Source organism: Echeneis naucrates, chromosome 16 (genome assembly GCF_900963305.1).
Source record: "Echeneis naucrates chromosome 16, fEcheNa1.1, whole genome shotgun sequence".
Classification (NCBI taxonomy): Eukaryota; Metazoa; Chordata; class Actinopteri; order Carangiformes; family Echeneidae; genus Echeneis; species Echeneis naucrates.
In genome coordinates, this window is record NC_042526.1 from 23,240,467 (window position 1) to 23,267,910 (window position 27,444).

At 41.3% G+C, this 27,444-nt stretch overlaps 3 protein-coding genes and 1 non-coding gene across 8 annotated transcripts in view; all 4 read right to left on the reverse strand.

Annotated features, from left to right (window-relative positions):
• Positions 1-245: 245 nt before the first annotated feature.
• On the reverse strand, positions 246-4,145 carry LOC115056644 (protein phosphatase 1, regulatory subunit 15B-like). The gene is made up of 3 exons (XM_029523241.1): positions 3,631-4,145; positions 1,998-3,292; positions 246-1,163 (listed from the first exon to the last, which is right to left on the reverse strand). Exons 1-3 carry the CDS (start codon positions 3,791-3,793, stop codon positions 954-956), a joined length of 1,668 nt encoding a protein of 555 aa, XP_029379101.1. The 5' UTR covers positions 3,794-4,145; the 3' UTR covers positions 246-953.
• Positions 4,146-4,851: 706 nt separating this feature from the next.
• Positions 4,852-7,531, reverse strand: rps13 (ribosomal protein S13). The gene is made up of 6 exons (XM_029522669.1): positions 7,461-7,531; positions 6,922-6,970; positions 6,757-6,835; positions 6,118-6,287; positions 5,594-5,694; positions 4,852-4,925 (listed from the first exon to the last, which is right to left on the reverse strand). Exons 1-6 carry the CDS (start codon positions 7,481-7,483, stop codon positions 4,892-4,894), a joined length of 456 nt encoding a protein of 151 aa, XP_029378529.1. The 5' UTR covers positions 7,484-7,531; the 3' UTR covers positions 4,852-4,891.
• On the reverse strand, positions 5,265-5,394 carry LOC115057093 (small nucleolar RNA SNORA19). The gene has a single exon (XR_003841895.1). It is a non-coding gene; the product is annotated as a small nucleolar RNA SNORA19 (small nucleolar RNA).
• Positions 7,532-8,336: 805 nt separating the features above from the next.
• Positions 8,337-27,444, reverse strand: part of pik3c2a (phosphatidylinositol-4-phosphate 3-kinase, catalytic subunit type 2 alpha) — a 40,609-nt gene continuing 21,501 nt past the window's right edge. For 4 of the 5 annotated variants that reach the window (XM_029522031.1, XM_029522032.1, XM_029522033.1 and 1 more), the window contains 28 exons: positions 27,246-27,357; positions 26,941-27,020; positions 26,679-26,742; positions 25,770-25,916; positions 25,649-25,682; positions 25,272-25,512; positions 22,551-22,673; positions 22,225-22,392; positions 21,137-21,254; positions 20,670-20,812; positions 18,715-18,906; positions 18,406-18,499; positions 18,193-18,287; positions 17,536-17,716; positions 17,345-17,449; positions 16,428-16,520; positions 16,066-16,195; positions 14,856-14,992; positions 14,115-14,284; positions 13,378-13,534; positions 12,522-12,631; positions 12,063-12,270; positions 11,824-11,948; positions 11,494-11,611; positions 11,187-11,268; positions 10,794-10,900; positions 10,536-10,661; positions 10,167-10,349 (listed from right to left, as the gene is read on the reverse strand). In XM_029522031.1, the coding sequence (XP_029377891.1) occupies positions 10,167-10,349; positions 10,536-10,661; positions 10,794-10,900; positions 11,187-11,268; positions 11,494-11,611; positions 11,824-11,948; positions 12,063-12,270; positions 12,522-12,631; positions 13,378-13,534; positions 14,115-14,284; positions 14,856-14,992; positions 16,066-16,195; positions 16,428-16,520; positions 17,345-17,449; positions 17,536-17,716; positions 18,193-18,287; positions 18,406-18,499; positions 18,715-18,906; positions 20,670-20,812; positions 21,137-21,254; positions 22,225-22,392; positions 22,551-22,673; positions 25,272-25,512; positions 25,649-25,682; positions 25,770-25,916; positions 26,679-26,742; positions 26,941-27,020; positions 27,246-27,357 (3,643 nt within the window). Of the gene's footprint in view, positions 10,350-10,535; positions 10,662-10,793; positions 10,901-11,186; positions 11,269-11,493; positions 11,612-11,823; positions 11,949-12,062; positions 12,271-12,521; positions 12,632-13,377; positions 13,535-14,114; positions 14,285-14,855; positions 14,993-16,065; positions 16,196-16,427; positions 16,521-17,344; positions 17,450-17,535; positions 17,717-18,192; positions 18,288-18,405; positions 18,500-18,714; positions 18,907-20,669; positions 20,813-21,136; positions 21,255-22,224; positions 22,393-22,550; positions 22,674-25,271; positions 25,513-25,648; positions 25,683-25,769; positions 25,917-26,678; positions 26,743-26,940; positions 27,021-27,245; positions 27,358-27,444 lie in introns of all 5 variants that reach the window. The other variant, XM_029522034.1, reaches the window with a different exon arrangement.

Consider the following 27,444-nt stretch of genomic DNA (forward strand, 5'->3'; position numbering starts at 1 on the left):
CAGCTGTGATTGTGGACACTCGCAGAAAAACACTTGTTTGGCCATTGGCCCTTTCAGCCTTTTGCAAATAGATTTCTTGAAAATGAATCCTTACAAAAGGCAGCTACAGCTCTGGCTCAAACTGGACCTGTTGTTTACAAGTTTCTGGGTGTTTGTGTTGTTCATGGCAGGAAACAGCAGATGGACAACTCTTTACACAACAGGGAGAGTAAATATTCTGCACAGCAAAACACCAAACAGTGACATCAGATAACACATTTTATTTAGTTGACAAAGCACCTACTGACAAATTTGCTACAGACGTGACGTTACCATGAGAAACTGATCGAGCCACATGGGAGTGCAGTCAATATCAGAATGATAATAAAAACATCCATTGTCACACTCAGTGCTAAAAGGCTATGTGCCATCAAATAAGAAAATACAAGACAAAAACCTATCTATCAACCTGAACATTTTCAAAGACAAGAACTGCACCAGGACTTATGATATGTATCTTTCATGCGTGAATGAAACTTTCCAAAACACTTTGTACTGTAAACGTCTGCTTTTAGTGATCTCGTCATGACCTACTCTACTCTCTAGATTCACCACTGCGGTTTTCACACATATAAAAACACATACAAACTCTTAAAACCACCTGTAAAAAATAAATGACAAGCTCCATAGGGCATAAATAAGTTACATTACTAGGTCAGTGGATAAGGCATACAAAATCAACATTCCACACATTAATTTTGAGGTTAATATGAGAAAAGTGTCAGTTAGTGCAACAATCACACAATGTATAAAACCTGTTGAGGTACAAAGTTGTTCAACTTGACACCGAACATTAAAATTGGCCTAACATCAAATTTCTAATTGGCCTAAGTCAAAAATCACTGTTGCATTGCAACCAATCAGAAGTTCTCATCCAAAAAAGGAAATAAAACATTCAGTGTTCAGACTTTAATTTATTTCAAGGCACCATCCAGGTAGGCCCGCATCCTCTCCCTGTGGGGTGGGGTCAAACAGTAGCCAATGGCCTCCTCCGTTTCCCTGATCCGCCGGTGGAAACGGTCCCGGTCTCGTGCCATTTCTTCCCAGTGTCCTTTACGAGTGGCTTGACGAGCAAACGGCCACGTCCGCATGACATGGACTTTGACAAGTGGAGAAAATTGCACCTGAAAGCCAAGTTTAAAATAAATAAATAAATAAATTAATTAATTTTTTTAATGTTTAATTCAATACATTTGCTGAAACTGATATTGATGTTTATGTGCAGTTCATTTTGGGTTTAGCCAACTACTAATACAATTAAAGGGCATTTTCAAATATTACTTTTTTTGCTACATTAAGCTAAAAAAAGAGGGACCAAATACTTCCAATCATGACACTTCTGAGACAGAGATCTATTCAAAGGTCAAAAGTAATAGGGCATGACTGGACAAGATGTTCAAATGGATTTGCAATACTGCTGCAACTTGTTTTAGTCATGAGGAAGTCAAACTCTCTGTTGACTCACTGGAGTCACATGACCAGCTTAGCCATGACGACCAGCTTGGTTGCTAACCAATGACAAACAACAAAACAACTTGACAAATGTTGCAGTACATTAAGTATAGGCGTGCGTGCGAGTGTTAGCAACAGCAGGAATTAACTTTAACCTTTCAGATTCGAGTCGGTAAAAGCCCCTCCCTGGTGATAGCACTGTAACCACAGAGAATAACGGATCACATCATCTTTGGATTAAATTAGATCAAGCAAAATAAGGCTGTATCTTTTTTTGTTAGTAATATATTGAGGAGGAGTGTTTCACCTGATATCCTGAAGCCTGTTTTTGATAGTCGACGCCGCTTTACATGTAAGACTACTCTACAGCCATTACAAGTCATTGCCAGTTTTAATGTTTTTTTTTTTTTTTAATGATTTTTATTTCAACCTCCACAGAGGTTTCCTTTAATGCCTGGTCTAATCCTGTCTTATACCTGCGAAATAAACTGTTGTAAGATAATCACCTTTTTCTTGTTGGTGCTGGCCCTTCTGTCCTTGGTCTCCCCTGGAGGTGACTGAGGTGTTTGTGCAGGCCTTTTCCAGGGCACCAGTGTCTTATCAGGGTGGGAGTGACGCTTTAACTGCCTGTCTGGCAGAGAAGGCCTAGTGGCTCTGGATTTTCTGGTTCTTTTTGCCTCCTTTTCACAATTCTTGCCCTTTGTGGGTGGATCTGGATCTCCCTCAGAATGGAGTGTGATTGTTGTGGAGCTCTGGAGACAGGCCTGGAAATTGAGAGGGTGGAACGGGTCGTCCCTCTGGAAGAGGGACTTCCACAGCTGCTCTTCTTCATCATCCTCAGATGAAGGAGGAAAGCTGCCGTCCTTGTCGTCAGTGTCTGTGTCTAACTTGGTGGTTGGTGCAGAAAGTGAGACTGTGGTGGGGGTGGCTTGAGGAGAAGTGCATGCAGTAAAGCACATGGGATTGTAAGGGTCTGCAGGACTGCTGAAGAACTCCCAAAGCCTCTCACTCTCCTCCTTGTCGATGTCGGGGCTCGAACCATCTGAACTGGCCCAGCTGCTCTCACTGTCAGATCGGCTTACCCAGATGTTCAGGCCTCGAGAGCCCGACATCTCCTTGCTGGGTTTGCTCACTGACATAAGGTCAATATCAGTGCTGTCCCTCGCTTTGCTTTTACTTCTTTCCATGTTGGTGTTTGTTGAAATACATGCAGAGAAAAAGAAGGGGTTGTACGGATCACTGGATTTTGACAGAGACTCCCAAAGCGCTTTACTTTCCTCACTGTCAAATTCTGTGATGTTCTGGTCTTCCTCACTACTCCAGTGAGAGCTTCTCTCCTCTTCTGAACTGTCTTGTTTGGAAACCTTTTCCTGCTTGAAGACTTTCTCACTACATTTATGGCAGGCCTCATTTGAACTAGAGCTGTCGCTACTTGACACAAAGATGTTCCATTCGCCAGGGAAGCCCATTTTCCAGGTGGATTGGTGTCCGAGAAAGATGCCCTCTTCTTTCCCGGCCGTTCTGGACACAAAGTCCTCCACTATTCCGCAGCACAGGTCGTCGGCACGCAGGCTGGACAGCAGGGCCTCAGCCGGGGATTTTCCAGTGAAGGGATCGCCGACGTCAGCACAGAAGTTAGAGAGGGGATTGGAACCACCGACCATGACGCTGTTGTCTCCATCAAACAGTGATGAGAACAGGAAGGACTCGGCTGGCTTTGCTGCTGTGCTCATGTGCTGGATGTGCTGACCTGTCTCATCTGTTATTCTCACATGGACTTCAAACCTGAACATCTGGAAAACTTTAATAGAACAAGAGAAAGCGTCAGAGTGGCATGAAATGAGTTGGTGTTTTCCTATTCATCCTTTGTATGTATACAAAACGCACACACATTTGTTTTTTCTACCCCCATGTCAGTGACGTCACTTAACATGACGAAAAATTTGCTGGTGGATTTAAAAACAAATAGCCGGAAATTATGAGAGCAGTAAGCAGTACGAGTTAAATGGTCATTAAATGTTCATTAAATGTTCATATGGCGCATTGTATTTTTTGTTGTTCATTTTATAGAGAACACACCAAACGGCTGAACTTTGTAAAACCAACAAAGTAACGAGCTTCACTTCAACTTCGCCTCACCTGACATGAAGGTGTAGTAAATGACCTGAACCAGCAGCCGGAGCTGCTCCCACATGACGGTGAGCATGTGTTTGGTCCAAGGCAGCAGTGCCATCCCTCCGCTGCCGAACCTCTCCATGGCGGTCCGCTCCGAGCTCTTCGCGGCACCAACCGTCGTAGCCATCTTCGGATCTGACAAAGAGCCTCACGTATTCTGGTATTCCTCGTCGAAAACCGAGGGATTTCGGGCGTTCGTGGGGGACGGATGAGCATACAGGTGCTGTCGTTTCATTTTCCGACCAGTCTGTGCCATTTTCCGCTGTCCTCCGTCAGATGTTGTCATTTATCTGCTCCATGTTTCCTCATTGTGTTGTTGTTATTGTTGTTGCAGTAGAGCTGAATATTCGCTCTCACGGCGCGTGCTATTAATATAGCTCTGCGTCAGGCCACGCCCACACATTACGTAGCGCATGAGTGTGGAAAATGCCAGTAAATTCCGGTCACCGGGAAAGGCCGCGCACGCGCTTCAGACCAAAACTACGCCGTGTCAACAAATTCAAAGTCTGAGAGAAGGAAACAAAAACGTGCGGGGAAAGTCACTATGACAGCAAACAGACACGGACTGTTTCGACATCGCTTTCACAATAAAATCCTACTTTAATAGAAACACTGTTGGAGCAAAAATGCAGTGGACTGCCACCTTTGACCTGGGTGACATGTTGAAACTGGTAACAGTGAAATGCCTTCGTACCTTTCATTACTCCGTTTGTTTGATGGTCCTGCAATCCGCTGGGGCACAAAATCAGTCGGAGGGTAGAAAACAAATCACTTAAACCTGATCAAATTATTTCAGTTTTAATGGAGGTAAATAGCAGCTAAAGCACTCAATTGAGTGCAGTGGATTTAAAGGGACATTTCATTCTTGATCAGGGTAAATTTGACAAACAGGGACACCAGCTAAAGCTCAAAGTAAATGTGCTCAGTTACCACCACTAAGGTCAAACACTGGTTTGTCACTACACCAGAAAATATGGCAAGACATCATAATGCCTAGGTGACAGAGGATCTGTATAATATTTAGAGAGAGAGAAAAGGGTTGGTGGAGATGAGCACTTAACACTCACCACATTTCAGCATTCTAGGTCCAATCACAGCGCCCCCCCTCCCCGTTTCCTGTCAGCCTCTCTGCCACTTAATTTAAATTAAGGCATAGAAAGGCCAAAAATAAGAAAAGACAACAGATTCCAATTTAAATTGTTTTATTAATCCAAAAAGTGTATGTTTATGCCACCAGAGCAGAAGCTGTAGAGGACTCACTGTAAAACAGAGAAAAACCCACCATTAGGAGGAGCACTCAAAATTAGCATCAGTATAAACACAGTAGACTTTTAGCATTTATGAAGGACAATTCAAAAACTAAGATATGACACAATGGACAGCATTTGTCAACAATTCTCTTGTGGGACAACTGTTAATATATTTTTAGTTCATAGAGTAAGTTTCCACTCGAGTGCTACCAGTTAACACATAAAAAATTAAGCTCTGCTTAGTGCTATGAGTGCAATAGACCACAAAACTCTGGAGTACCCATTTATCTAACTGCTAAATGTAGATGGCTACAGCAGAAAACACAGGAGAAAATATAAGTATAATTGTACTGTATGAAGGGGACTGGCAGATGTGGTACTGACGAGCCACTCTGCTAATTTACCTCCACCTTTTTCTTGCACAACAGAAATATCACTGCTCTAAATAATGAGAAGAGCAGGACAATGAATTGTGCATCTTCCAATGGACATAATCCATGTGGAATACATAGCTGTACTCGTCAGTTTATCCCCATAAACAGACTCTTGGGGATAAAAGCATTAAATTCATTAAAAGCTGGCAGATGGTAAAACCACATAACTGTGTACGACACTAAGCAGCACCAGATTCCTTTCCAGATATAACATAAAACAAAAGAGACAGAGACAATACTTACTACTTCCAGTTGGGGGCCAGTACTCTCTTGGTTTTGTAGTAACGGGCCAGCCTGTGGATCCTGCTCTCAATGAGAATCAGGCGGAACTTGGCATCCTTGTCCTGCAAGTACAGTAACAAAATGTGTGAAAAACCTCAGTGCCTGTATTAAGGACTCAGTCACCACTAATGTGGCTTTCATTCTACTTTTTTCCTGTAAAGAGAGAGGGGGAAAAAAAATCCCCCACAAGATCCACAAAGCAATATCAAAATTTACCAAAATAACATCAGGAATACTCCCAAGTAATGACTTACTAATCTAATTAATGGTATTCACATTACAAACATTCTGGTGGCACCTGCAAATAAGTGCCGCTTTTATTAACCCATGGATGGGCGTCTGTTTGGTTAAAGAGCAAGACAAAACGATTTGAGATAATTACAACATACAAACATGAATTAACCTTCACACAAAAACAACTACAGGCAACAAATTAACAATTCACAAGCTCATTTGATCCAGGCTTTGGCCTAGTCTTGCTATACCTTTCTGTTTCTCTCCAGATGCTTCCTGACTGCCACAGCCTTCTTGATGAGGTGGTAGAGATCCTCCGGCAGGTCAGGGGCCAGACCCTTGGACTTGAGAATCCTCAGGATCTTGTTGCCAGTGACGAAACGTACCTGGGCCACACCATGGGAGTCCCTCAGAATCACACCTAAACAAGGTGACAAACAGGCTTGACACTTGGACACTACTTATTTAAAGTTAGTTGCTTTGCATTGACCAGACAATCCGACAAGTCACATCCAACTTGGAGCACCTATAGGTCTGCAGCCCCCCAGTTCTTTTTCCACGAGTAGTCTCAATTAAAACTAGGAAGAAGTAATCAACAGATTTGTGAACACATTTCATTAAGGTTGAGCTCAAAACTGTTTAAATTCCTTTAACACACATTGTCTAAAGGACAACCACCGTTGCTTATATTGTTACTTGGGATGTCAGACATTGTGATGAACAGAAAAGCATGGTCTGAAATCAGCCAACACTGCACAAACTCATGGTATACTTGATGCTTTCTGCACCACACAATCCAAGTGTGGGTGTCGTTCACGCACTCAGTTGAACAATAAAATGGCATTATGTGGCCATGTTTAAGACCTGCAAACACAAAAACAGAAACGTACCAATCTGAGAGGGGGTCAGGCCCTTCTTGGCCAGCTTGAAGATCTGCTCTTTGACATCATCGGATGTGAGCTTCAGCCACTGCAAATCACCTTAAAATGATTAGCGACTAGACAGTCACAGTCAACCATTTTTACTTTTACAACGTATCGTGTCTGTATACTCACAGTGGGAACACTGCGCCTGTAAGGCAGAGCTGACTGGGACAAGCCCTTTCTGTAGAACAGAGATTTGTTACACAGAGTGACCAAGAAATCCAAACGCACACTTAATATTAAGCTTAACTTTCAACAATCAAACTGGGTTCCTGACATTTAGCTATTGAAACACGAGTATGACGAGGCCCGGCTAACGATGGCTACACACGCGTGCTAGATAGTGTCAAGTAGTTTACCTTTCAGAGGCTTGACAGTTTAAAAAACACAGGCAGGTGTTTTACTAAGGCTGAGAATACGACTGCCTCTGATTGACTGAAACTCGCCATCGTGGAGTGGTGAGAGCCGTTAGCTAATGCTAGCTAGCAAGCCGGAGGTGGATGTCGATTGTGAATGTGCGAATATTTGAGTAATTTTCACGATTCTGTGCCGTGTTAGTGAGCTCAATTTGGTCCTGAAACATTTATAAGAGGTTTCAACGACATATCCCGTCATGGGAACCGACCAAGCAGTGCGAAATATTCATTTTAAATGATAAAAAGAGGGCTCACCCGGGAGCGTGCATGCGACCCATGATGGCGGTAGAGGAAGAGAGGCCGCACACGCGACAGAAAATGCTATTTTGCGCCTGCGTCGGAAATGACGCAATGCCGCTGAGGGGGACGTCGTGACGCCGCCAAACGCGTTCAAGATAAACACCGATAAAATTACAAGTCTGCGTAGAAAATAGCGGAAACTTACCGTTCTCTCAAAAATTAAATTAAAACCAAGATCCAAAAGAGAGAGATATGAAGTAGTTAAAAAAAAAAACAAAAAAACAATCCAACTCTTGATCCGTTCACAGTGTATGGTGTTATAGCTTTAGTTTAGTCATTAAACCAAATTAAAGATTACAAAGACCCACATTATTATTCAGCCTGGGGCACCTGTCCTATAGTACAATGTGCTATTGGAATGCATTCTTAAAACCAAAATTATGCAGCTTATCTATTTCATGATAAATATTAATGCTAAATGTGGCACAGTGAGTAGGCGGCCTACTCATGCTGTGGCATGATGCGCCTGTGGCTCTAAAATATCTCCAACATCTTGGTCAATTAAGTTTTTCAGACAATACAATACAAACAAGTTATATATGTTCAAATTTCACACCCACTCACAGGGGGTTATGTGTATCTTTGACATTTTTGAACTATAGTAGGAACAAAGCTTTAAATGCACATGCCCTGCAGCCTTTCCTCGCACGTCGATTGCAGCAGGTGGTCATTTTGGACCTGGACCTTGAATGTAGATGAGCCGAAGCTTGTTAATGAAGCAGCCAAGTTATTGGGCATTGTAGTGATCCCATGTAAGTAGTTTGGATATATGAAAATCTCACGTACACCCAACACACTTTACACAACAGAAACAAAGTCTCATAATTTTTGTTCCAAAAACATTTAATTTGCTTTAGGAAAGAGGGATTACAGTACACACTGATCCATTCAGGTTACAAGTCACCAATTAAGAATAAATAACTGCCCATGTTAATACAAACTCTGTTTGCTTTCTTTGTACAATCAGTAAAAGAGTGGATCAAGTCACTAATATTTAGTGTGAGTGTTGCTCTTAAATCATTATTGTATTGTAGATTTTCTCTTTAAAAACTTTTCAAATAAATTCAACATAATTTCTTTATTAAACATTAACAACAACTTTAGATTCATAGTTAGCAAGTGGAGAGGAAAGCAGCTAATTTCTTCTTCACGATCTTGTTCCCTTTTTAATGAAGTTTAAATTAAAAGTTGCCTGATCTGTGTTCAGTTTGCACTTTCTCACTTATATATAATATCCTGAAGGCTGACTGCATCTGGACTTCACTGGCAGTTAAAGTTCATGTTAACCATTTGGCCAGCTACTCGTCATGGCGTCATTACACCACTGTCAGGCACTGGGAGTGAGTGTGGCATTGCTGCCTGAGCTAAAACAGCCTCAGGTCCAGACTCAGTTCCTAAATGATTATGCAAGTCTGCACTGTGATTTTGAACCACCTGAAGAAAGCTGAACTGACTAATGACCAGCGTTATCAGGCAACTGTAAAATGTTCATCCAGAGCACTGACAAAATGTGTTTTCAAAGCTTATGATACCAATTCCCCTTTAAGATGTGATGTGTGAAAATAGTCAAGTAATACCATGAGCGAAAGACCTGGTAGTGTGCATTTAGTGGCAGTCCACTGTTACAGAAACAACCTGCTCTGGAAGAACTACTGATATATCTTTACAGAATATAGATTCTCTTGAATAAGGACATATCACATTGTTAATAAAAAAATATATAGCAATAAGGCCAAGTTGAGCATTATAAAGAGATTGTGAGCACAAACAAAGGCACCCTTTTCCTCTCCCTGTGGTGGAGAGTGGTTTGATTTGCCATCCATCTCATTCATTTTGGCACTTTCTTGGGGAATCATAAGGTCACTGTTGATTTCCTGGAATCTGGTGTGTTTGACTGCTCTAACCAGAGGTGTCTGTTGCAGAGCAGGAAACCCTGATACCTCCTATTTGTCTATATATTAAAAAGAAAACAACAAAACAACAGCAACCATGTAGAATGTAAAAATCGTCCCTCTCCCCCCCACCGTTTTCTATTCCTTAAAAAATAAATGTTGTCAATCTATATATACTCTTCTGTAAGTAAGCTGTTTTGGTCCTCTAATATCCAAAATGTACAAAACATTACACCTCTTGTTATAGTTTAGGAAAAAGACAAAATAAGTGGAGATTGTTTGTCACAAAAACAATCTTGATTAGTTAAAAGGAAGAGGGAGAAAGAGTAAAGAATGAGAGAGCAGCATCCTCTTTGAGGGTGTGTGAATCTGCCCGCTCAGCCATCCTTTGTCTTTGCCAAAAGGAGTTTTTATTTTGCATTCATTTCATATGGTAATAACTTCTGAGAAAATATAACGATAGCTATAAGCCATGACCTTAAGGTGTTAAACCTTGTTTGATGGTGAGAGGATGCGTTTTTGTTACAATGTAATCCATGTGAATACAATGGTCCGTTTGGTTTGTTAGACCTGAAATTTAAGGATCACCGTTTACACCTGAAAAAGGGTTCATCTTCAGACCTCCAGGTTCTTAAGTATTTTGAAATGAAAGCTGAGGTGAGCAGTATTTTCAAGAAAAGGCACCTGTGCTGCATCTGCAATATGATGCGAATGCAGTTTTTATCTGTGGAGACTCAGGGGTATGCAGATGGGAAGAAGGAATGGGGGGTTAGAAGTAGGGGACAGCTGTGAGTTTGTACCACTTGACTGTCTCCTTGCTGAGGTCAAAGTCTTTCAGTCTGAGCGTGATTCCACCCAGGAAGTAGTTCTCACGCAGTGACTCAGCACTGAGCACGCTCAGCTGAAGTTCCCGTAGGCCCAGTGTTTCTTTGCTGTAGCCACTGTAAACCAGCTGTGGAGGGAGAGGATGAAAATGTGAGTAAAGAATCTGTTCTTTTCTGTTCACATGCATGTAACCACATGTTAATTTAAAGTCCGACCATAAAAGGAAACTTATGTTAACATTTCTCTCAGGCAACCTTTAGTTTAGGAACAACAAATACATGAAGAGTGGCAATTATAGCTATGTTTTCCTAACCATCTCATTGAATGTAGGGTTCCTTGTTTTCCTTGAGATCTTTGTCTTGCGTTTTGAGGTCTTGTGTGGATCTGGAAGCAGGTAGGTTTTCACATACGGGTTGGGATCTGTCCCATCCTCTGAAACCTGAAGGACAGCAGATAAATGAAAAGTCTTGGATTAATAGATAAGAACATGATCAACGACAGAAGATGAAATCAGTATGAACTTCCGTCGAAGAAAAATCTGGAGATGTGATTATAATTATCATTTGTTTACCAGATCTCTGATGTGCATGACCATGATGAAGAGAGTGCTGTTCCTGTAGGAGATTGAGAGCTTGACTTCTCCTTCCACTCGACCAGAAGTGGGACTCAGTGGAGGCTCTGCAAGATACACAAACATCACATGTTAATTTCACAGTGCTGGGATAAGAGAAACACAAATTCTTCAACATAGAAAGAGTACAATCCAAACATTTAAAAGGCGGCAAAGGTGTTAGCTGTTCTGGATTTGTATGTTTTTGGTTTTTGATACAGTGAAGACAGTGCTTTCTTTCTAAAAACTAAAAATTATCGATAAGAGTGATGACCTACCGGGAAGGAACATTTACAAAGAAACCAAAAGCATGGACAGTAAGGTGACTGACGCTTGAAAAGTGGAAATATTTACCTGGTGCTTTGGGCGTGGCATCTAAACCTTCGGTCTTGTCATCCCGTGCAATTGGATGAAAGAAGGTGTAGATCAGGTCACACTAGAAACAGACAATGAAAGATTACTTCACTGCCATTGTCCCACAGTCTACTGATGATGTGTGAGTGTTTGGTATGTTTACTATGGTAATGGACCCTAAAAGTTTTCAGGTGTAAGACTTGGTTTAACAGTAAGGGTTGGAATTACTTGAGGGATATGGTTGCTATGATTATGTCCAGGCAAGGCTTTAGAACACAGCCCATGTGGATATGTTCAGTGGGTGTACCTGGGTGACCTCTGTGGAGCTCCTCATCAGGTTGTGGACATAGTTGTTGAGCTCCAGCTTCCTCTTGGCTGCAACTTCTTTAATGTGCGTGCGTCCAAGCACCATTTTGTTAGGGAAGCTAGAGGTAAAGAGACAGAAAGGGCACAAACTGATGCTATTCTCCTTTTTAGGTAGCATTTAAATCCTGAAAAGGTTACGGTGAATTAGTCAAGCGGGCAAGACCTGATGTGTCACTAAAGAGATGTGAAGTATCACTGATGACAAGTGAAACTCTTGGTAAGTGGCTGACTTGTTGACAGGCTGTTAGTTACAGGTGAGGTGATGGCCTACCTCGGCAGCTTCCACAGAGGGAAAATTATGGTCAGTTTGTTATGAAGCTCCTGGAACTCATCAAAAGTACGGAACACAAACTGGGGCTCGTTCTGACCTTCTCTCAGGATCCTCACCACATATGTCTTCATGGAGCAGACAGGGAGGAGAACAACAGGGAAACAGTTGTCACTACCTTTCCAGCTGAGAAGAGGGTGAGGTGAGTCTAGAATAATCAAAGATGATGCAGTGGGACTCACATAATGCTTGTCGGGGTTGTATCTCTTCTGGAAGGAGAAGATTGAGGCGTGGAGGATGCGGCCCTCCTGTTTCAGGGTGTAGGTCTTAGGAGAGAAAGACAGGATGGGCTCATCATTGGCCGGCAGACCAGAAAAACGTAGTTGGGCAAGATTGTGGATAAAGAAGTTGAACTTCGTGGCCACACTACCCAGACTAGACTCAATTAGCCTGCAGAGGAGAGAAAATACAGGTGAAATAAGAGTGAGAGACGAGGCAGGGATGAGACATATAAACAAGTCTTGATGAGATGCTTTGACTAAAGGCTCTGAAAGAAAATTTAGTTTAGTTGCAGCCCAGTCTAACTGATATTTTCATCCTTTCTAAGTGTATACTGCCACCTGGTGGAGTCTGCAGCAGAAGCAGCAACAAAGTGGTTGTAGGATGAGGGCAGGGACAACAGATCTGGTTGGTGTGTTTACCTGGTAAAGAAAATTGTTGCCTCAGCATCTGTGTTGTGAGGCTGCAGAGCATCAAACACGTACTTCAGATCCTGAGATCCAGTCAGCTCTGGGAGGCCTGATGACGTCATCTACACAGACGCATAATGAGAAGAGGTGGACTCAAGTTTAAGTCATTTCATAGATGTGCCAATTTAATACTAATAACTTTTTATAGCATTGTTATTCCATAAAATCTATATAGACCACAAATAACAATACAATGAAAATATAACAATTCAAATAGCACTTATCAATATTAAAGAGCATTTCCAAATAAACAAAACATGTTTTCTGGCTTTCACACCAACTGTCACTTTAATGATTGATTTGCTATTTCAGAATTAAATCAGTGATAAGTTACACACAATCATTACCTTTAAAATGATGTGCTATTATACCTAATAAAAACCCCTCTGATTTGCCTTGGTGTTTAAAATTTTATAAAATACATTATCCCCTTTAGAATCCACAAGAGATTATTTTATGTGTCAGTTCACAGAACCCAATTCTATGAACTGACACTTCCAGGGCAATGGTGAAGCACTGATTTATTATCAAGAAACTGCTGCTGTTCTTTGTCTGCATATCTTGGTCTCCAGGCTCATGGAGCTGCACAGAAAATGCTTCAGCTAAACAAAAAAAATGTGGAAAAGGTAAAAACAGCTAAGAAACACACAAAAGGAATCTCAAGAAATCAAAGGTAGAAAGGTAGAAATCCAGTCAGTAAAATAAAAATAGAAGAACACAAACCAGAAACAGTACCAACACGTCTACAATCAGCTGTGTGTATTAATGATGTGTTGACTGCGCTTTGTGTCTGTGTGTTGTGTCTCACCAGTGACAATAGGTTGAGGAAAAGGCCTGAGTGCTTGCGGATGAGGTTGTATGCTTGACAGCAAAGGTCGACGAACAGCTGGAAACGACTGGTAGGACGCTCGCCCCCATTAATGACGTAAGCCATGTCAGAGGTCAGAACGAATGGCGCTCGATCCCTGATGGGAAAGAATGAGGGCAAGGAAAGAGATTTAGAATTCAGTGGTTCTAAAAAGGGGGGGTTGTAGATCAACTTCTGTCAGTCTGGTTTAAATTCTTGGGAAAAACAGGATGAGGAGAGTTAAAGAACAACCACAGGGGGAGTCTTTAGCACATAACACGAAAAACACAAAACAGCAGATAAATGAAAACACAAAAAATATGTCTGCTTTTAGGGCAGCTATGAAAGCAGGTCATGTCCAAAAACATTCACCTTGCAGCTCAGGGAAACCTGGTATATTTCTCCTCTTACAGCTGAAATTCATTCAGCCAAAAAACAAGTATTGATCACTTTTACAAGTTTTTTACAGACAGGCCTGATGACTAACCTGCCAATTTATGCGTTATTACCGCTGGTGCTTCAAGTTTACACCTTTAACTCAAGACAACATTAGTGTCAATGTAGTCACTACTGTAATTGGTAAAGCACTGATGGTTGGGTGAAAACAATCAACATCCTGGTATTCCACTGTTAAAGCCTGAATATTTCAGGGTACGCACAGCCAAACACCAAAGAGCACATTTGAATTTCAGTTTCACCTTTTGAAGCTGCCAAACATCTGGGCATGGCCCAGGAACTTGCCAAAGTCAATATGGAACATGTGACCAGTGGAGCGTAGCATGATGTTGTCATTGTGGCGATCGCAGATGCCCAGTACATAGGTTGCGACACAACATCCTGCACATGAGTAGATGAAGTTCTCTGAAGCCTAAAAAGGAGGAAAAGGTGTTTTCAACAACAGTTTGCTCATGCATCCTCCTGATGTTGCTGGATTACTATGGTCAGAAGTTAGGTTTGCAGTGAAATTTCACATTTACAGCTATCAAAGGTCATACAGTTCTATGACTGCCATAAACTGAACAAATACATTCTCTACATAGACTGTGCCAAACCACTCTGTCACAATTAAATTATGGTTTTCATAACCAAGCCATTTTTCCTCACGCCTGATTTACATCATGTGACATTAAAAAACAGGGTAGCATGGTGGTGCAGCGATTAGCACTGTTGCCTCACAGTATGAATGTTCTGGGTTTGGTTAATGTCCTCTCTCTGTGCCTGCCTGTGTCCTCTCTGCGTACTCTGACTTCCTCCTCTGGTCCAAAGACCTGTTATCTGCTGATTCTAAGTTGTCCATAGGCCTGACTGTGAGGGCAATATGTTGTTTGTCTCTACATGGGGACATTATAGAATAAGATAGTTCACTTTCATCAATAGCTGTTGTGGATTTCCCGGAGTGCTTCCATAGCTGCTCTCCTTTACATCCTTCCTGTGTGTACCTTCTCATATTCGTCCTCAGCAGGGTTGTACTTGCGGAGCCACTCAGCCAGCGGTTTGTCTTTGAAGGATCCAGTGACGCCGTACTCCACTTGTATTTTTCTCAGAGTATCAGAGGAGGGCACCAGCTCCACCATGCCTAGACAAGACAGTACAACGTACAATGAAAGCAATGCCAGCACACGACAATCAGCTCTGGACCTCAGCATTCAAACTGTATCATATGATTGATGTTAAAGGGAATATGTTACACTGCCATTTAAACTACATGGACACCTTCAGACCCATTTCCTTAGGTGAGCTTTAAGGCTCGTGTTCCTGTGACCGAGCTGTAAGCCCCATATCACTGAGCACGTCTCAGATAGAGTGGTGTAAAGTGGCTGCGACTGGACTCTGGAGCAGTGGAAACATTTTTTATGGAGTGACGAATCACACCTTTCTCTTGGGCTGTCTGATGGACCAGTCTGGGGTCAACAAATGACTGCTTCACTGTATTGTGCCAACTGTAAAGCTTAGTGGACAAAGTTGTTTTTCTGGGGTTGGCCAGTGAAGTGAAATTTTTATGTTTCTGCTAGCCCAAAAATTTGGTTTCTGCTTCTGCAAATTTGTGGGAATAGTTTCTGTTCCAGCATGACTGTGCCCCAGTGAACAAAGCAAGGTCTACAAAGTCATAGTTGGGTGAGTTTGGTGTGGAAACCCTGATTGGCCAACATGGAGCCCTGAGTTTGCAAGTCAAACCCTCTCATTCGACATCAGCATCTGAACTCACTCTTCTGGATGAATTCCCACAGGAACATTCAAAATTTTGTAAAAAGCCTTCCCAGAAGAGTGGAAGCTGTTATAGCTGCAAAGGGAGATTAACTCCATATTAAACTCCAACACTAACACCATATTGAATATAAATTTAGGATGGGCTGTCATAAATGTTCCTGTAGATATAATGTGGAGGTGATCTAATACATTTGTCCGTATATGGCATTTTAGTTGTCATTACAGTTCATTATGATCCTCACTTTTTCATCCCGTGTCATTTGCTTCTTATAAACAAGGCTTGAGAAAAATTATGAGGCCTTCCTTTGGCCAATCTGAAAGATTATTATCATTCTGAAAAGCACAAATTAGGAATTATGTTATCTGGGCTATTAAGTTGGACAGTTTCTACAGCTGTGTCCCTGCTTTTAGAGGGGCATAGTGATTTGCCTGGAGCTGTACCTTTGTCTTTGCCAGTGGAGATGCATTTGAAATTGACGATGCGAAGGTCCAGCCCCTCCTGCAGCCAAATACGGTCCATGATGCGGATCATCTGAAGTGCCAACATGTCCTGCCTCAGGTCTTCTCCAACCTGACACACAGTCAGGAGAGAGCGAGATTAAAGCACATTAAACTGCACAGCTCTTTTTACTCACTTGTTATCACTTCAGCCACCAGGGGGCGCAGCAGACAGCTGGGAATCATGTAAATAACATGGTTGATGTAACTGATGATCAACTATCCAGTTGATAGTAATGAAATGTATATCTATAGCATGAAAAAATGTGTACCAGGGTTTTCCTATGTATGTGTGTGTTCAATACCTTGAACATAACATTGATCTCTTCTCCCAGTGGGTCCGCATTGACCAAAGCCAGTTTGAGGGGAACAGCGTTGGAGTTGAAGAAGGAGCAGGCCTACACACACGCACACAGATATACACGAATGGCACAGGAAGTTTATCTTCTGCTTTATGTCAAAATTATCTTTAAATATAACATAACAATGAGATCTACACATCTTTATAGTTCTTTTATCTTATACATATTTTTAGACATTTTTAAAGCCATTTGTTTAGTTTCACCAATTAGGCAAAAACATACATTACACAATACAATGCACTGCTTACAACTCACTACACTTCGCCATCAATGTCCCAAATAGAATGAAAGAAAATATTAAAGTGATTAGTACAAGTTTCAGATTTCTCCCTTTTTAATTCCAACACACTGATATAATGGAAATTAGACACACGGTGTGTGGCTCTAATCCATATAAGTGATGCATTAATTTTTTGTGTCATTTGTATCATTTAATTATTAGTTAATAACAATACCTATAACACCTGAGGGATGTATGCTGCTGAGTCATGAGCTCATAAAAAGCTACTTTATCTCTAACAATAAATTTTGAGCCAAGTAATGTTCCATCCTAATACAGACATTAGGAGAGTACTCACTGAAATCTCATTATCTAGGATCATTATGAATATTTGTGTCATATGAGAATATGTGCAGAAATGTGTTTTATATTGTGGGGAAACTGCAGTTTCATGAGCTAATTTCCTCTGTGGTTTAAACCTCATATGTTCTAAAATATCATGTTGTGGTTTTATTGCCCAACAGTACATTCAGGTTTCCTTGTTCTCTCAATGTTCTGTTATTAATTCACTTGAGGTGTGTTTGTGAGTTTTTTTGCATGATTTCTAATTATTCAGGGCATGTGCTTGTGCGTGTTTTACCTTGATGTTTAGTTCCTTGGCTACCAGACTGGGACTGAGGGGCAGTCGGCAGGTATTTCTCTGGAAAAAGTTTTGAACATTCTCTAGACCCTCCTGCAGCGCCACCTAAACAAAAAAAATAAAAACACATGCATTTTATTAGCCAAATGAACAGTCAGTCAGATCACAACTGCATATGTACATGCACTAACCTGTCGTGCGGAACCCCCGGCCTGCCTGACCCTCTCTGCCACAGCTCCAAGTAGGGTGACCAAGTGTGTCTGTTTCTCCAGCTCTGCCCTCAGCTTGGTGCCACACAGACACAGCAGGGCGCCTAACACCCGCTCATATCGCCGGCCCCAGGCAGGATCCTGCACTGCATCCTTCAGCAGCCTGCAGCCATTACACACATCCAGCAGTCAATATGTAAAGATCATGTCCATCCTGGACAAAACACAGTTCTTAACACTGTGTAAAATTATGCATTGTTCATGGGAGAAGAGCTGATTTACAACTCAGTAGCAATTCTAAATATGCTGTAAGAAAATGGATTAAACGTGTGACTTCAGCCTCAACTCTAAGATCATAATTCAAAAACACTGGATTACAAGGCAATCTCTTACTTTTAATAAGTATCTTAAACAAGCCTTATTCTCATTTTACATGCTGCAGAACAAAGTTGTGGGTAAATACATTTAACTGAATGCATCAGATTTCACAAACAGCTGTAAGGAGAGTGTAAACAACTGTTGAAGAAGATGGTTATCAAATGCAACTTTTCTGTATTTGATGCTCTTTTAGCTTGTTTCTGCATAAGCGCTTCAGATTTTGATGGTTTGGTCCTTGTTTCGGTTTTGATGTGGACTCACCAGCACAGGTAGTGGGCAATATTGATGTTGCCTTGTGCCCTGGACAGCAGAAACATTACAAGGGCATTTTTTAAGTGACACTCAAACTTTAAGGCCTGGAAAGGACAAAGAAGAAAAGGAATGAAGAGTGATACATTGAGGAAGTCTGACAAAATGTGGGAAAAACATCAGCGAGAGAACAACTGGGCGAATGTGAAATATATTAAGCTGTACCTGTACGAGTTGTGGCAGGTAGCCAGCTAGTTCATCATCACTGCTCTTCTCAATCCAACTAACAGCCACACTTCTCACCTCAGTGTCAGCAAATCTGCAAACATACAAACCCACACGCACACGTGTATATATATATATATGATTAGAATAATGAGACAATAAATTCCACAAAAAAAATCCAGACTTTCAGTGCTGTGAGAGATCAATATGCACTTTTTACTTTTTGAAAATACAAGTTATTCCAAAATTGCAAGAGGCCGATGACGCTGTAGATAAAATACATGTATAAATATGTGGGACAGTACATACTTTGAATCGAGCAGCTCCAGCGCTGTGACGGGGGGCAGAGGGGGCCAGTGGTGCAACAGGGAGTGGATGTGAGCCATGCTGGCCCAGTCCCAGCTGGGTGCACTGGCCAGCACCTTGGGCAGGCTGCTGGGGTGGTCCCTCCGACAGTGGAGTCGATGGTCCCAAAGGATCTGATGATCTGCCCGTTTCAGCCTGGAGTCAGAGCAGAAACAGAGGGAGAGGGAAGATGGGTGGGGTGGTATTTACATACAAATGAGATATTCATAATTTATACAACTGTCGTACATCTCTTTAATCAGAATAACCCATCAATCTAAACAACTAAAATATATCATCTTGGCTCTCAGTGTTTAAAAGCTGCCTATCTGGTTCAAGACATTAAAAACTAAGTATGAAGGGAGTCAGACTGTGGAGTTTACTTGGCAGGACAAAGAACAATGTTTAAGGCTGACAAAAGACGAAAACACTTCAACCTAATCAAACAAATGCAATGCAAAATATATCAGCACAAGTGTGACTGAAAGGTTACCACTGCATAGTTTATCTGAGCATCTTAAAAAAATAAATAAAAAAATCTGTCAGGATTAATGAGCAATAAATGACATGTTTCTGATTATCAAATCAATGTACATTTGAGTTAGAAATACAAAACCAATTAGGAGGAGTTGAATCACAGCCAGTAACATCAGTTGGAGTAGTATTAGGGAAAGCTTAGAGTGTGTGCATGAATTTGTAACTGTGAAACTATCTGAAAATAATGACATGTTGAGATAACAATTCTTTGGTAATAGAAGTTACAAGAACACCCACAAACCAGACACGACAAAATGTTTTAAGGCTACTGATCAAGTCTGAAATGTGGCTAGTGGCCTGTGTTGATTTAAAGATCATATCACTTTTTGAAGCCTTGCTCAAACCAAACTGCCTCTGCCAGCTGACATCTGCATTTGTAATGATGCCAAACTAGTTGTTTAGTATCTGACCCTGACCTCCCTGTAGAAATAAAACTGAAAACTTCTACTTCAGGGACTAATGGAACTTCACACACACTAAAAATGGACACACAACAGATTGCAAACTGCAGCTTGACAAGTCTTGTGCTCGGAGGGGCTGGACAAATGAATGGGCAGGACAGAAAGCAGGCGGTGGGAGCCCAGTGAGAGGGCGCTCTGTGCTAAAGTGCTGTTTGAGACTCATGGATGTTGGCAGAGCAGAGGAGATTTGGCTGGCAGCAGGCAGAAGAGAGCATTTAGCTGGGCCTGGAGCAGCTGGAAGAGAACAGACACACTGGAGCAGACAACATAGAGGCGTTGTGGGGAACTGTGGCTGGCAAAGTGTGTGGCAATTTTTAATATCTCTACTTAAATCTAGTCCAACAGATTTGGGGTGGTCTGTAAGAAGAGCCAAAAAGCTGCCTGTTGAAGGGGATAAATTGAACGGGAAATTCTGATTCTGGGTGTGTTTTTACATTTCTCACAACAATAAGTGCTCTAAGTCTTGAAAACATTTCAAAAGTTTGCTCTCATTCTTTGAGTCACATTTTAAATACTTGCTTAGCCATGTGCTGTTATTAACAATGGCACACACATTACATTACAAACTGGGTAATGTAGATGGTCTCACAAGGCCTTATACTCATTTAACGAGTTCAGTATCAGCTTTTCTTGTGTTTATGTGTAATACAAAATTTAATGGGAACTTTATTAGCAGTCTAACAACTAGTTCAAGCTTCCTGTGTCTGTTTTGCAAATCAAGGCCAACTCTCTGGTGTTAACTGAGGCCACTACTTTTATTTGAAACCAATCCTGCAAATCATATTTCCTTTCAATCTAGACCTGATATGAATGAAACAGCAGAAAGGGCTGTCACATCGTTACAAGTATTTACTAGTTTCACTCTCAGATCCAACATTTAGAATTTCAGTCTCTGTCATAATTTCAAATTTAGAGACCTACCCGAAATTGGAAGCTCGACTGCATATTTTCTCTAGTTTGCGTCGGAGGTCCGGATCCAGCTCCTCCAGAGTGTGAGGCTCTGGGCTGGCGGCTTCTTTGGGACCCACATACAAAACATCCACCACTGAGTTAGGAAAGTCCACCTGTTGGTAAATCAGACACCAAAGTCTATTTGATTTTGGTAGAGATGATCTGTGATGATTGTTCCATAAATAGTGGAAAAACACAATGACTTATTAACCAGCCCCCTCCAAAAAAGAAAACTGAATAAAAACAAACATACAAGCTTACTGATGTTTCACAGTTTGAGCCACTGTTGACACATCTATTACTAAGGTCATTAGTAGGCATTACTATTACATTTTTCTGACAATTAATTGTAATACACACTGTCCTAATGACGCACCATGAATACTGGCAGTACTAAAACCTCTGCAATGAAAGATACTACTAGCACAAATACGAACCTGCAGTATAATCCTCTCTGTGGGGATCCTTTTGCGGCTGCCTGTGGAGCCAGTGGCAGCAGCAGTTCCCTGGGAAGACGTCCACAGACCTAACAGCCTGCTGCCCCTGGCGAGCACCCTGAGACAAATAGTCAAGTTTAAAACAACAAGCCCAAAACGATCAGAGCAGGCAATCTTTCAAACTAAATATTTTATCCTGTGAGGAGGATGTAAACTGTCTTAATCTTTCAATGATCTCAATGCTGTCGAATGTGCGCCATATGCCTCGGGACTAGTGTTCATTCCTGGTTTCGTTGGGTAATTTAACAGACCTACTGGGCACAGGCCCAAGGTTCCCAAGAAGTCAGAGGGCCAGTGGGGCAAACGTTTGCACAAACTGTTAGTTAATATTATTATTTGAAAGTCACAAAAGTAAGTTAAAAGACATAAAATGACCAAGTAGATGTAACTCTGCCCAAAACAACAGGAAAACCACCATCAAATAGAATTACAGTTTCACATTTGTATCCCTCTGCCAATCATTTACAGGATATACGGCCCCAATGTCCAAATCCTGTGTTACAGGTCTGAATAATGGCCAGAAGTGTTTCTGCCAAACATTTTGATGCTGCATTGAAGATGACCTTTGACTTCCCAAAAATAAACTAATGAAAACTCTCTTGATAAATAATGTCATAATTAGAGTATAAATGTATGTGCTATAGCTTAATACATGTGTTTTGAGGAAGAAATGACCTTTGACAACAAAAAAAATCCCCAAACGTCCCTCAAAGTGTTGCCGAGATATCCCAATCAAGAGAACAGCGTAATGGGACAAACCAATTCATAGAACAACTCCTGCCTTTCAGTCTAAAGGTCCTGTAAAGGAAGGTGGGGGGCTTTCTACATGCCCCAGGGAACATTTTCTTGTACTTCGCCTTTGCACTGTTCATTGCCGATATATTTTTTAGCTTATGTGGGTTTAAAGAATTGCAGAAAAATGGAGAGAACCACTTTCGTAAAAAGCTTAAATGATGTGAATGTAAAAAAACAGGTGAAATACACAAAAAGATGAATCCATTCACTAAAAGCTGGTCCTCTCTCCTCACCATCTGAAGTTAAAGAGTGGCATAGAGACTTTGCCCAGCTGCTCTGGAGCTTTCCTCTGTTTGTTGGAGTCTGGGGAGCCACTGGCATTCTGGTTCAGCACCCCAAACAGTGTCAGGCTCAGTATGGACTCCAATGGCAGCACAGCAACTGCTATGGGGAAACTGATACTGGAAGAGACGGGAATGTTGTCAGCCGCAGGGAAGACAGACCAAACCGCAAATTGTTGTTTGAGAAAATTCTCATAGTAATAAAATTGAAAAGAATAAGAGAGGAAGGGAAATTAAGAGACTTGAGAGAAAGAAAAGAGGGCAAAGGAGTCACTCACAGTTCATCCCATTTGACGTGGTAGAAGAAACTTTTGTATGTGCCCACTCTCTTGGACTGGACCGGTTTGAACAAGTTTTTGCCATTGTGGGTGAGGGAGCACATCAGGAAGTACTTCTCGTAGCTGCATCAACACAGCACACAACAACAGAATAAACATTTTCTTAAGTTTTATTTAACTTAAATCTATAGCTTATTAAATATTATATATAAAAAAAGAATACCATTACTTTTGTTTAGTAGAGCACTGATCTAGGGCTCTGTTGATCCTAACAGTGACAACCTAGGGTAAATTACACAGGGCACACCTGGAAGAAGCTGAGTGCCTTGCTCAAGGTCAACTCATAAGATATGAACTATCACATGAATAGCCTGACTCAGACCACTGATCATTTTAACTGTATTCAGTACATGTACATTGTTATTCACAGGCTGCCAATACCCACCAAGCATTCTCATTTCAATTCAAGATAAGAGGCTGTTCAAGAGACCTGAGAAAAAGTTTGAAGACAACACAAAATCCCCAGTACTACAACTCTCCCCTGCAGTTCAACAGTTCCCCACCATCAAAAACAAAGATGAGTAAATCAACTGAAGTCTGATAGGAAGGACAAGGAATAGCTTCATTGGGGCAGCTGGGGTTTAAAGGCAGTAGTGGCAACAATGTAGGACAATGGCAGTTACTGTTATGTTAACTGTGATATGCCAGTTCTGGGATTGCACCAGCAACCATCTTGTCAAAGGGCTGCTTGTCGACCACTTCTGAGAATTACCCAGGGTTGTGTCATGGTGGGTCAGAAATCACTCACTAACTGGCCAGTTCAGTGTGAAGGGCTGTGTATTGACACGAGCAGGAATCTGAATCTGAATATTGCTTGGCTATTTTTCTTGTTGCATTGTGGGATAATCTGTGTCCATTATATAATTCTCCCTACTGATTCAGGCGGCAAAACCCCAGATACAGTTGGCTGGACAGTCCAATGTATAGGGAGGCATCATTCACAATACCAGAGCGCAGATTATTACATTTAAAGAAAATGAAGCTATCACTAAACATATAATATCATTGGACATTAGTTAGGGAGATTTCTGACTATCACAATCACCAGTGTGTTTGAGCCCATTTATCAATACTAAATGCCTGCATCAATACACAGCACTGGAACATCAATCCAAGTAAACAATGGAAGGAGAAAAGTGTGAACAGATCATTCATATCATTCATCACATTTGAGCCACACATCCAGAAATCTCCACATTTCAGAAAGAGACACACAGGAGGGAAAACATGTGAGTTATATATTTTCACTACTCCAGGCTTAATGCATTGCTAAGTACCATCTGTTTTGGCAGCTTCACTGCTAATGATGGTGTCGCAATATGCTGGCTGTGCTTTGGCATCTACTGAGGCACCAGATGGATGACACACAACAACACGAAACACTCAGGACTTCAGTAAGGAAGCATTACAGTAACACAACAGCAGAGATGTGCCTGGCCTTCTAGGCTTCTAGCCCACGTAGGCTGGGAAATACTGTACTCTCTGTGCCTCTCTGGCCTTGGATTGCGAGGCGCTCAATAATTTTTGAGGTGTCTTTGGAATGACAGTCATTGTAGCAATGTTTGGTGCTGGCTAAAAATAACTGCTGGAGGAGGCTGTGCCAGAGTAAATAGGCCTGTTATTAAGCAGTTCCCCTCTTTCGGAAGGGCCCATTGGCTGACCAGAAAATTACCATGGAAGGACAGGACTGCAGAAAGCTTTTAAAACTGCCTCCATCTCACAGTCAAGGTCATAGTTCTTATTCCTACACAGCAATAAAATATGAAAGTCTCAACAATCTTTGACTGACCACTACTCTTCGGCTGACAATCGATTAAACAATTACTGAACAATATCCCCTCAAGTAAACTCAGACATCCTGTGTCACTCGTTTTTCCTAGCATAAGAGTAAGAAAGTCATGGCATTTATGGAATTTTCAGACCTATGGAGGATGCTAGTGTTGCAGTGGGCTCTGAGGTCTGTGAGGCATGACTGAGCTGGGAATGGAAAATTCTGCTTAACACTGCTCCAGACATATTCAGGTGATAAAGTCACGGTGAAACTGGACACTGGCATGGAAAAAGACACTGAGAACAAGACCAGAGTCCTTTGTTTGGTATAAATAAATAAAATCTGGTTTGATGGCTGGCACTGTGTTACAAAGAACCCCCCCGCCCCAGACACAATTTTTTAATAAACGTTTTAATTCAAAATCACTTTTGAAGCAGATGAGAACATGCTTCATATTCAATTTTACTTTAAGTGTGCATGAGATTTGTGGCTAAATAAAATGTTCTGGTACAACATATATACCATGATTAATCAATACTGATTTATTGCTTTCAAAGAGCACCTTCAACATCAGTCACATGCCTAGGAACCACAATTCTTCAAAGCACTTCACTTTCAATGTAGTGTTTTTAATAACAAATAAGCCATAGTTTCTATGTGCACTTAAGTCCTACTGTGTCACATGAGAAGTAAAATATTGTTGGGATTTTATGATACCAGAGACTATCATAAAATCTGATGATGTATGGTAATTTTGAATATAAGCATAGGGCTGCATTGATGCTATCATCATATATCAAACCCATGATGAATTCCTGAGCTGTTTTAATTTGAATACATTTTATTCAATGACAAAGCAATGACTCAGTATTAATGCTCTGCTTATTCACCTGCTGATCCAGTTGGTTGGGATGCCGTGCAATGCAAACAGGGTGAACTGAAGGTGGTCTGTGGTGCCAGAAGCTTCTTTGCTGCTCCTCCCCTCCACAGCCTCCTCGTCGACAGCCTGGGACAATGTAGGCAAGCTGAAGGTGGCAGAAGGGGGACAGAAGGAGCGCAGGTAGAGCTTAGCCAGACTGTAGACAGCCTGGGTTAGCAAGGCCATGCTCTCCTCCACAGGACTGGCATAACCTGTCAGGGTCAGGTAAGCATCACTTTGAGTAAACAGTGAGATATAGAGGTGAACTCTTGGATATGGATCCAGCGTATCCAAAACCCATTTATACACACTACAATTCTAAAGCCTGGTTGAATGACTGAAACTTACCATTTGATGAATGGCCAGAGGATGTAGAGCCCATCTAAAATACAAAACATGATGGCCTTATAAAGATATCTTTGTGCCAATGTGGTGGTATAATGGTATGTATATATGAGTGAGAGCAAACCTTGGGTGAACGTGTTCTGGGTAAATTGACAGAGTGTCGCAGCCTTTTGATGGCCTCTGTGATGGCTTGGGTCTCCACCTCATCCAAAGCACAGCACAGGTTCTTCACAGTTTGCACCACCCGCTCTACTGTCTTATACTGGGTACTCTGCATGCAGAGATGGAGAACGTTGATGCAGCATATTATGGCTTGCCAGTGTGTGGTCAAAGTAATGTTCCTTTGGTGTTTTTGCTTGTCTGAGGTGCCTTTGGTAACTTTGTATAAATCTGCTTGGTCTTAAAGTGTACTTAGCTTGTCAGCAGTCAAACTCATTAGCTAACTCATCAGGAGACCTCTTTGACTACCAAGAAAAATACATCAAACAGATTCTCTTCTAGTAGCATTCCAATATGAAACCAAACTAATGAGCTCTGTCTAAATTAAGATCAGTGCAACACACTTCTGCATGCAAGAAGCAGATTAAAGTGATAATAATAGAGTAATGCGCTGTTGTGAGCCATTGAAATAAATTTTGATGAAATCAAGTTTGAGTTAGTCTAGTTGTGGGGCTCGGGGACATGCACTAGCGTAGCTCTTAATAGTTACTTCGTTGTGTGTTTAATTGTTCCACAACTATCCAGACTGGTTGAAAAACAGACGTGCCATTTCTAACATAAACCTTCCAAGAGTGACCTAGTTTACTATCATTTACATGAGGACGATTTGAATCAATTCAAATTCAATTCAAAAACTAAATCTGTAGTCTGTTGTATTAAGGCCTACTCCATACAGTTGCCAATCAATGTTCTGGTGTGAAAAACTGTTCATAGAGGAAATGACCCTTTTGCTGAAATAAAAACCTGGAAATTATCAAAATAATTTCCCATCCTTCTGCTTAGCATGCCGGTCCTGGACTAGGGCCATATGTACCTCATTCTGTAGGCAGATGTTGACTTGATTGTGATAGCCTTCCAAGTAGTCAACCAGACCTTGTCTGCAGGAACACATAACAGAGGTATGTGAGGAATGGTTCATTGGGGTTCACTATCAGCATTAAAGAGACCAGGATAAAACATGGAATACTATCTTTAGTTAAAAATAACTTGGATGTAACTAAAACAAAATAAACACATTTTTTCTTCATTACATAACTTCTTTGCAGAGTTGTAGAACCACTGTAGGAACATCATACCTAGTCATAGTCTCTTTAAAAGGCCTCTCCACTTGGCCCAAGTGCTTCTCTAAGTCTATTGCAGAATTGTCATCTTCCGCCTGAGAAACAAAACAGTACAGATAAACCAACCACCCTTTTAAGCTGCGAAGAGTTCAGCTTAGTTCCTCTTATTGAGATCATTTCAATTTGCTGAGATCATCATTTTACCAAAGACGATGATGTGTTGTCAGTTTCCAGCAGTTATAAACGTGTTATGTCATTGTTCAGTAAAACTCTCCTATAAAGTTCACATGAACTCATGTTAGCTTGATATAGTGACTTACACTGCGTGCCAAGTCTCTTCTCATGGTAGAGTGAGGGAGTAGCTGTAATGTGATCTCATTCTCCCACTTCCTGCAGTTCTGGACATACTCGTGGCTGCCTAGACTGTGTTTACTGTGGCATAGGGTAACAGAAAGGCAAAGGTGTAAAAAAAAAAAAATATGTCAAAAATCACATTGTTTCGTGTGTTCTAGTTAATAA

Bases quoted from the DNA above. Each gene is read 5' to 3' on its own strand.
- LOC115056644 (XM_029523241.1), bottom strand. From the start codon at position 3,793: ATGGCTACGACGGTTGGTGCCGCGAAGAGCTCGGAGCGGACCGCCATG. The intron at 3,293-3,630 runs GTGAGGCGAAGT...GTTCTATTAAAG, and splicing joins TTACTACACCTTCATGTCAG to TTTTCCAGATGTTCAGGTTT. The intron at 1,164-1,997 runs GTGATTATCTTA...CTTGGCTTTCAG, and splicing joins CCAGCACCAACAAGAAAAAG to GTGCAATTTTCTCCACTTGT.
- rps13 (XM_029522669.1), bottom strand. From the start codon at position 7,483: ATGGGTCGCATGCACGCTCCCGG. The intron at 6,971-7,460 runs GTGAGCCCTCTT...TCTGTTCTACAG, and splicing joins GGTCGCATGCACGCTCCCGG to AAAGGGCTTGTCCCAGTCAG. The intron at 4,926-5,593 runs GTAAGTATTGTC...TCTGTTTTACAG, and splicing joins CTGGCCCCCAACTGGAAGTA to TGAGTCCTCTACAGCTTCTG.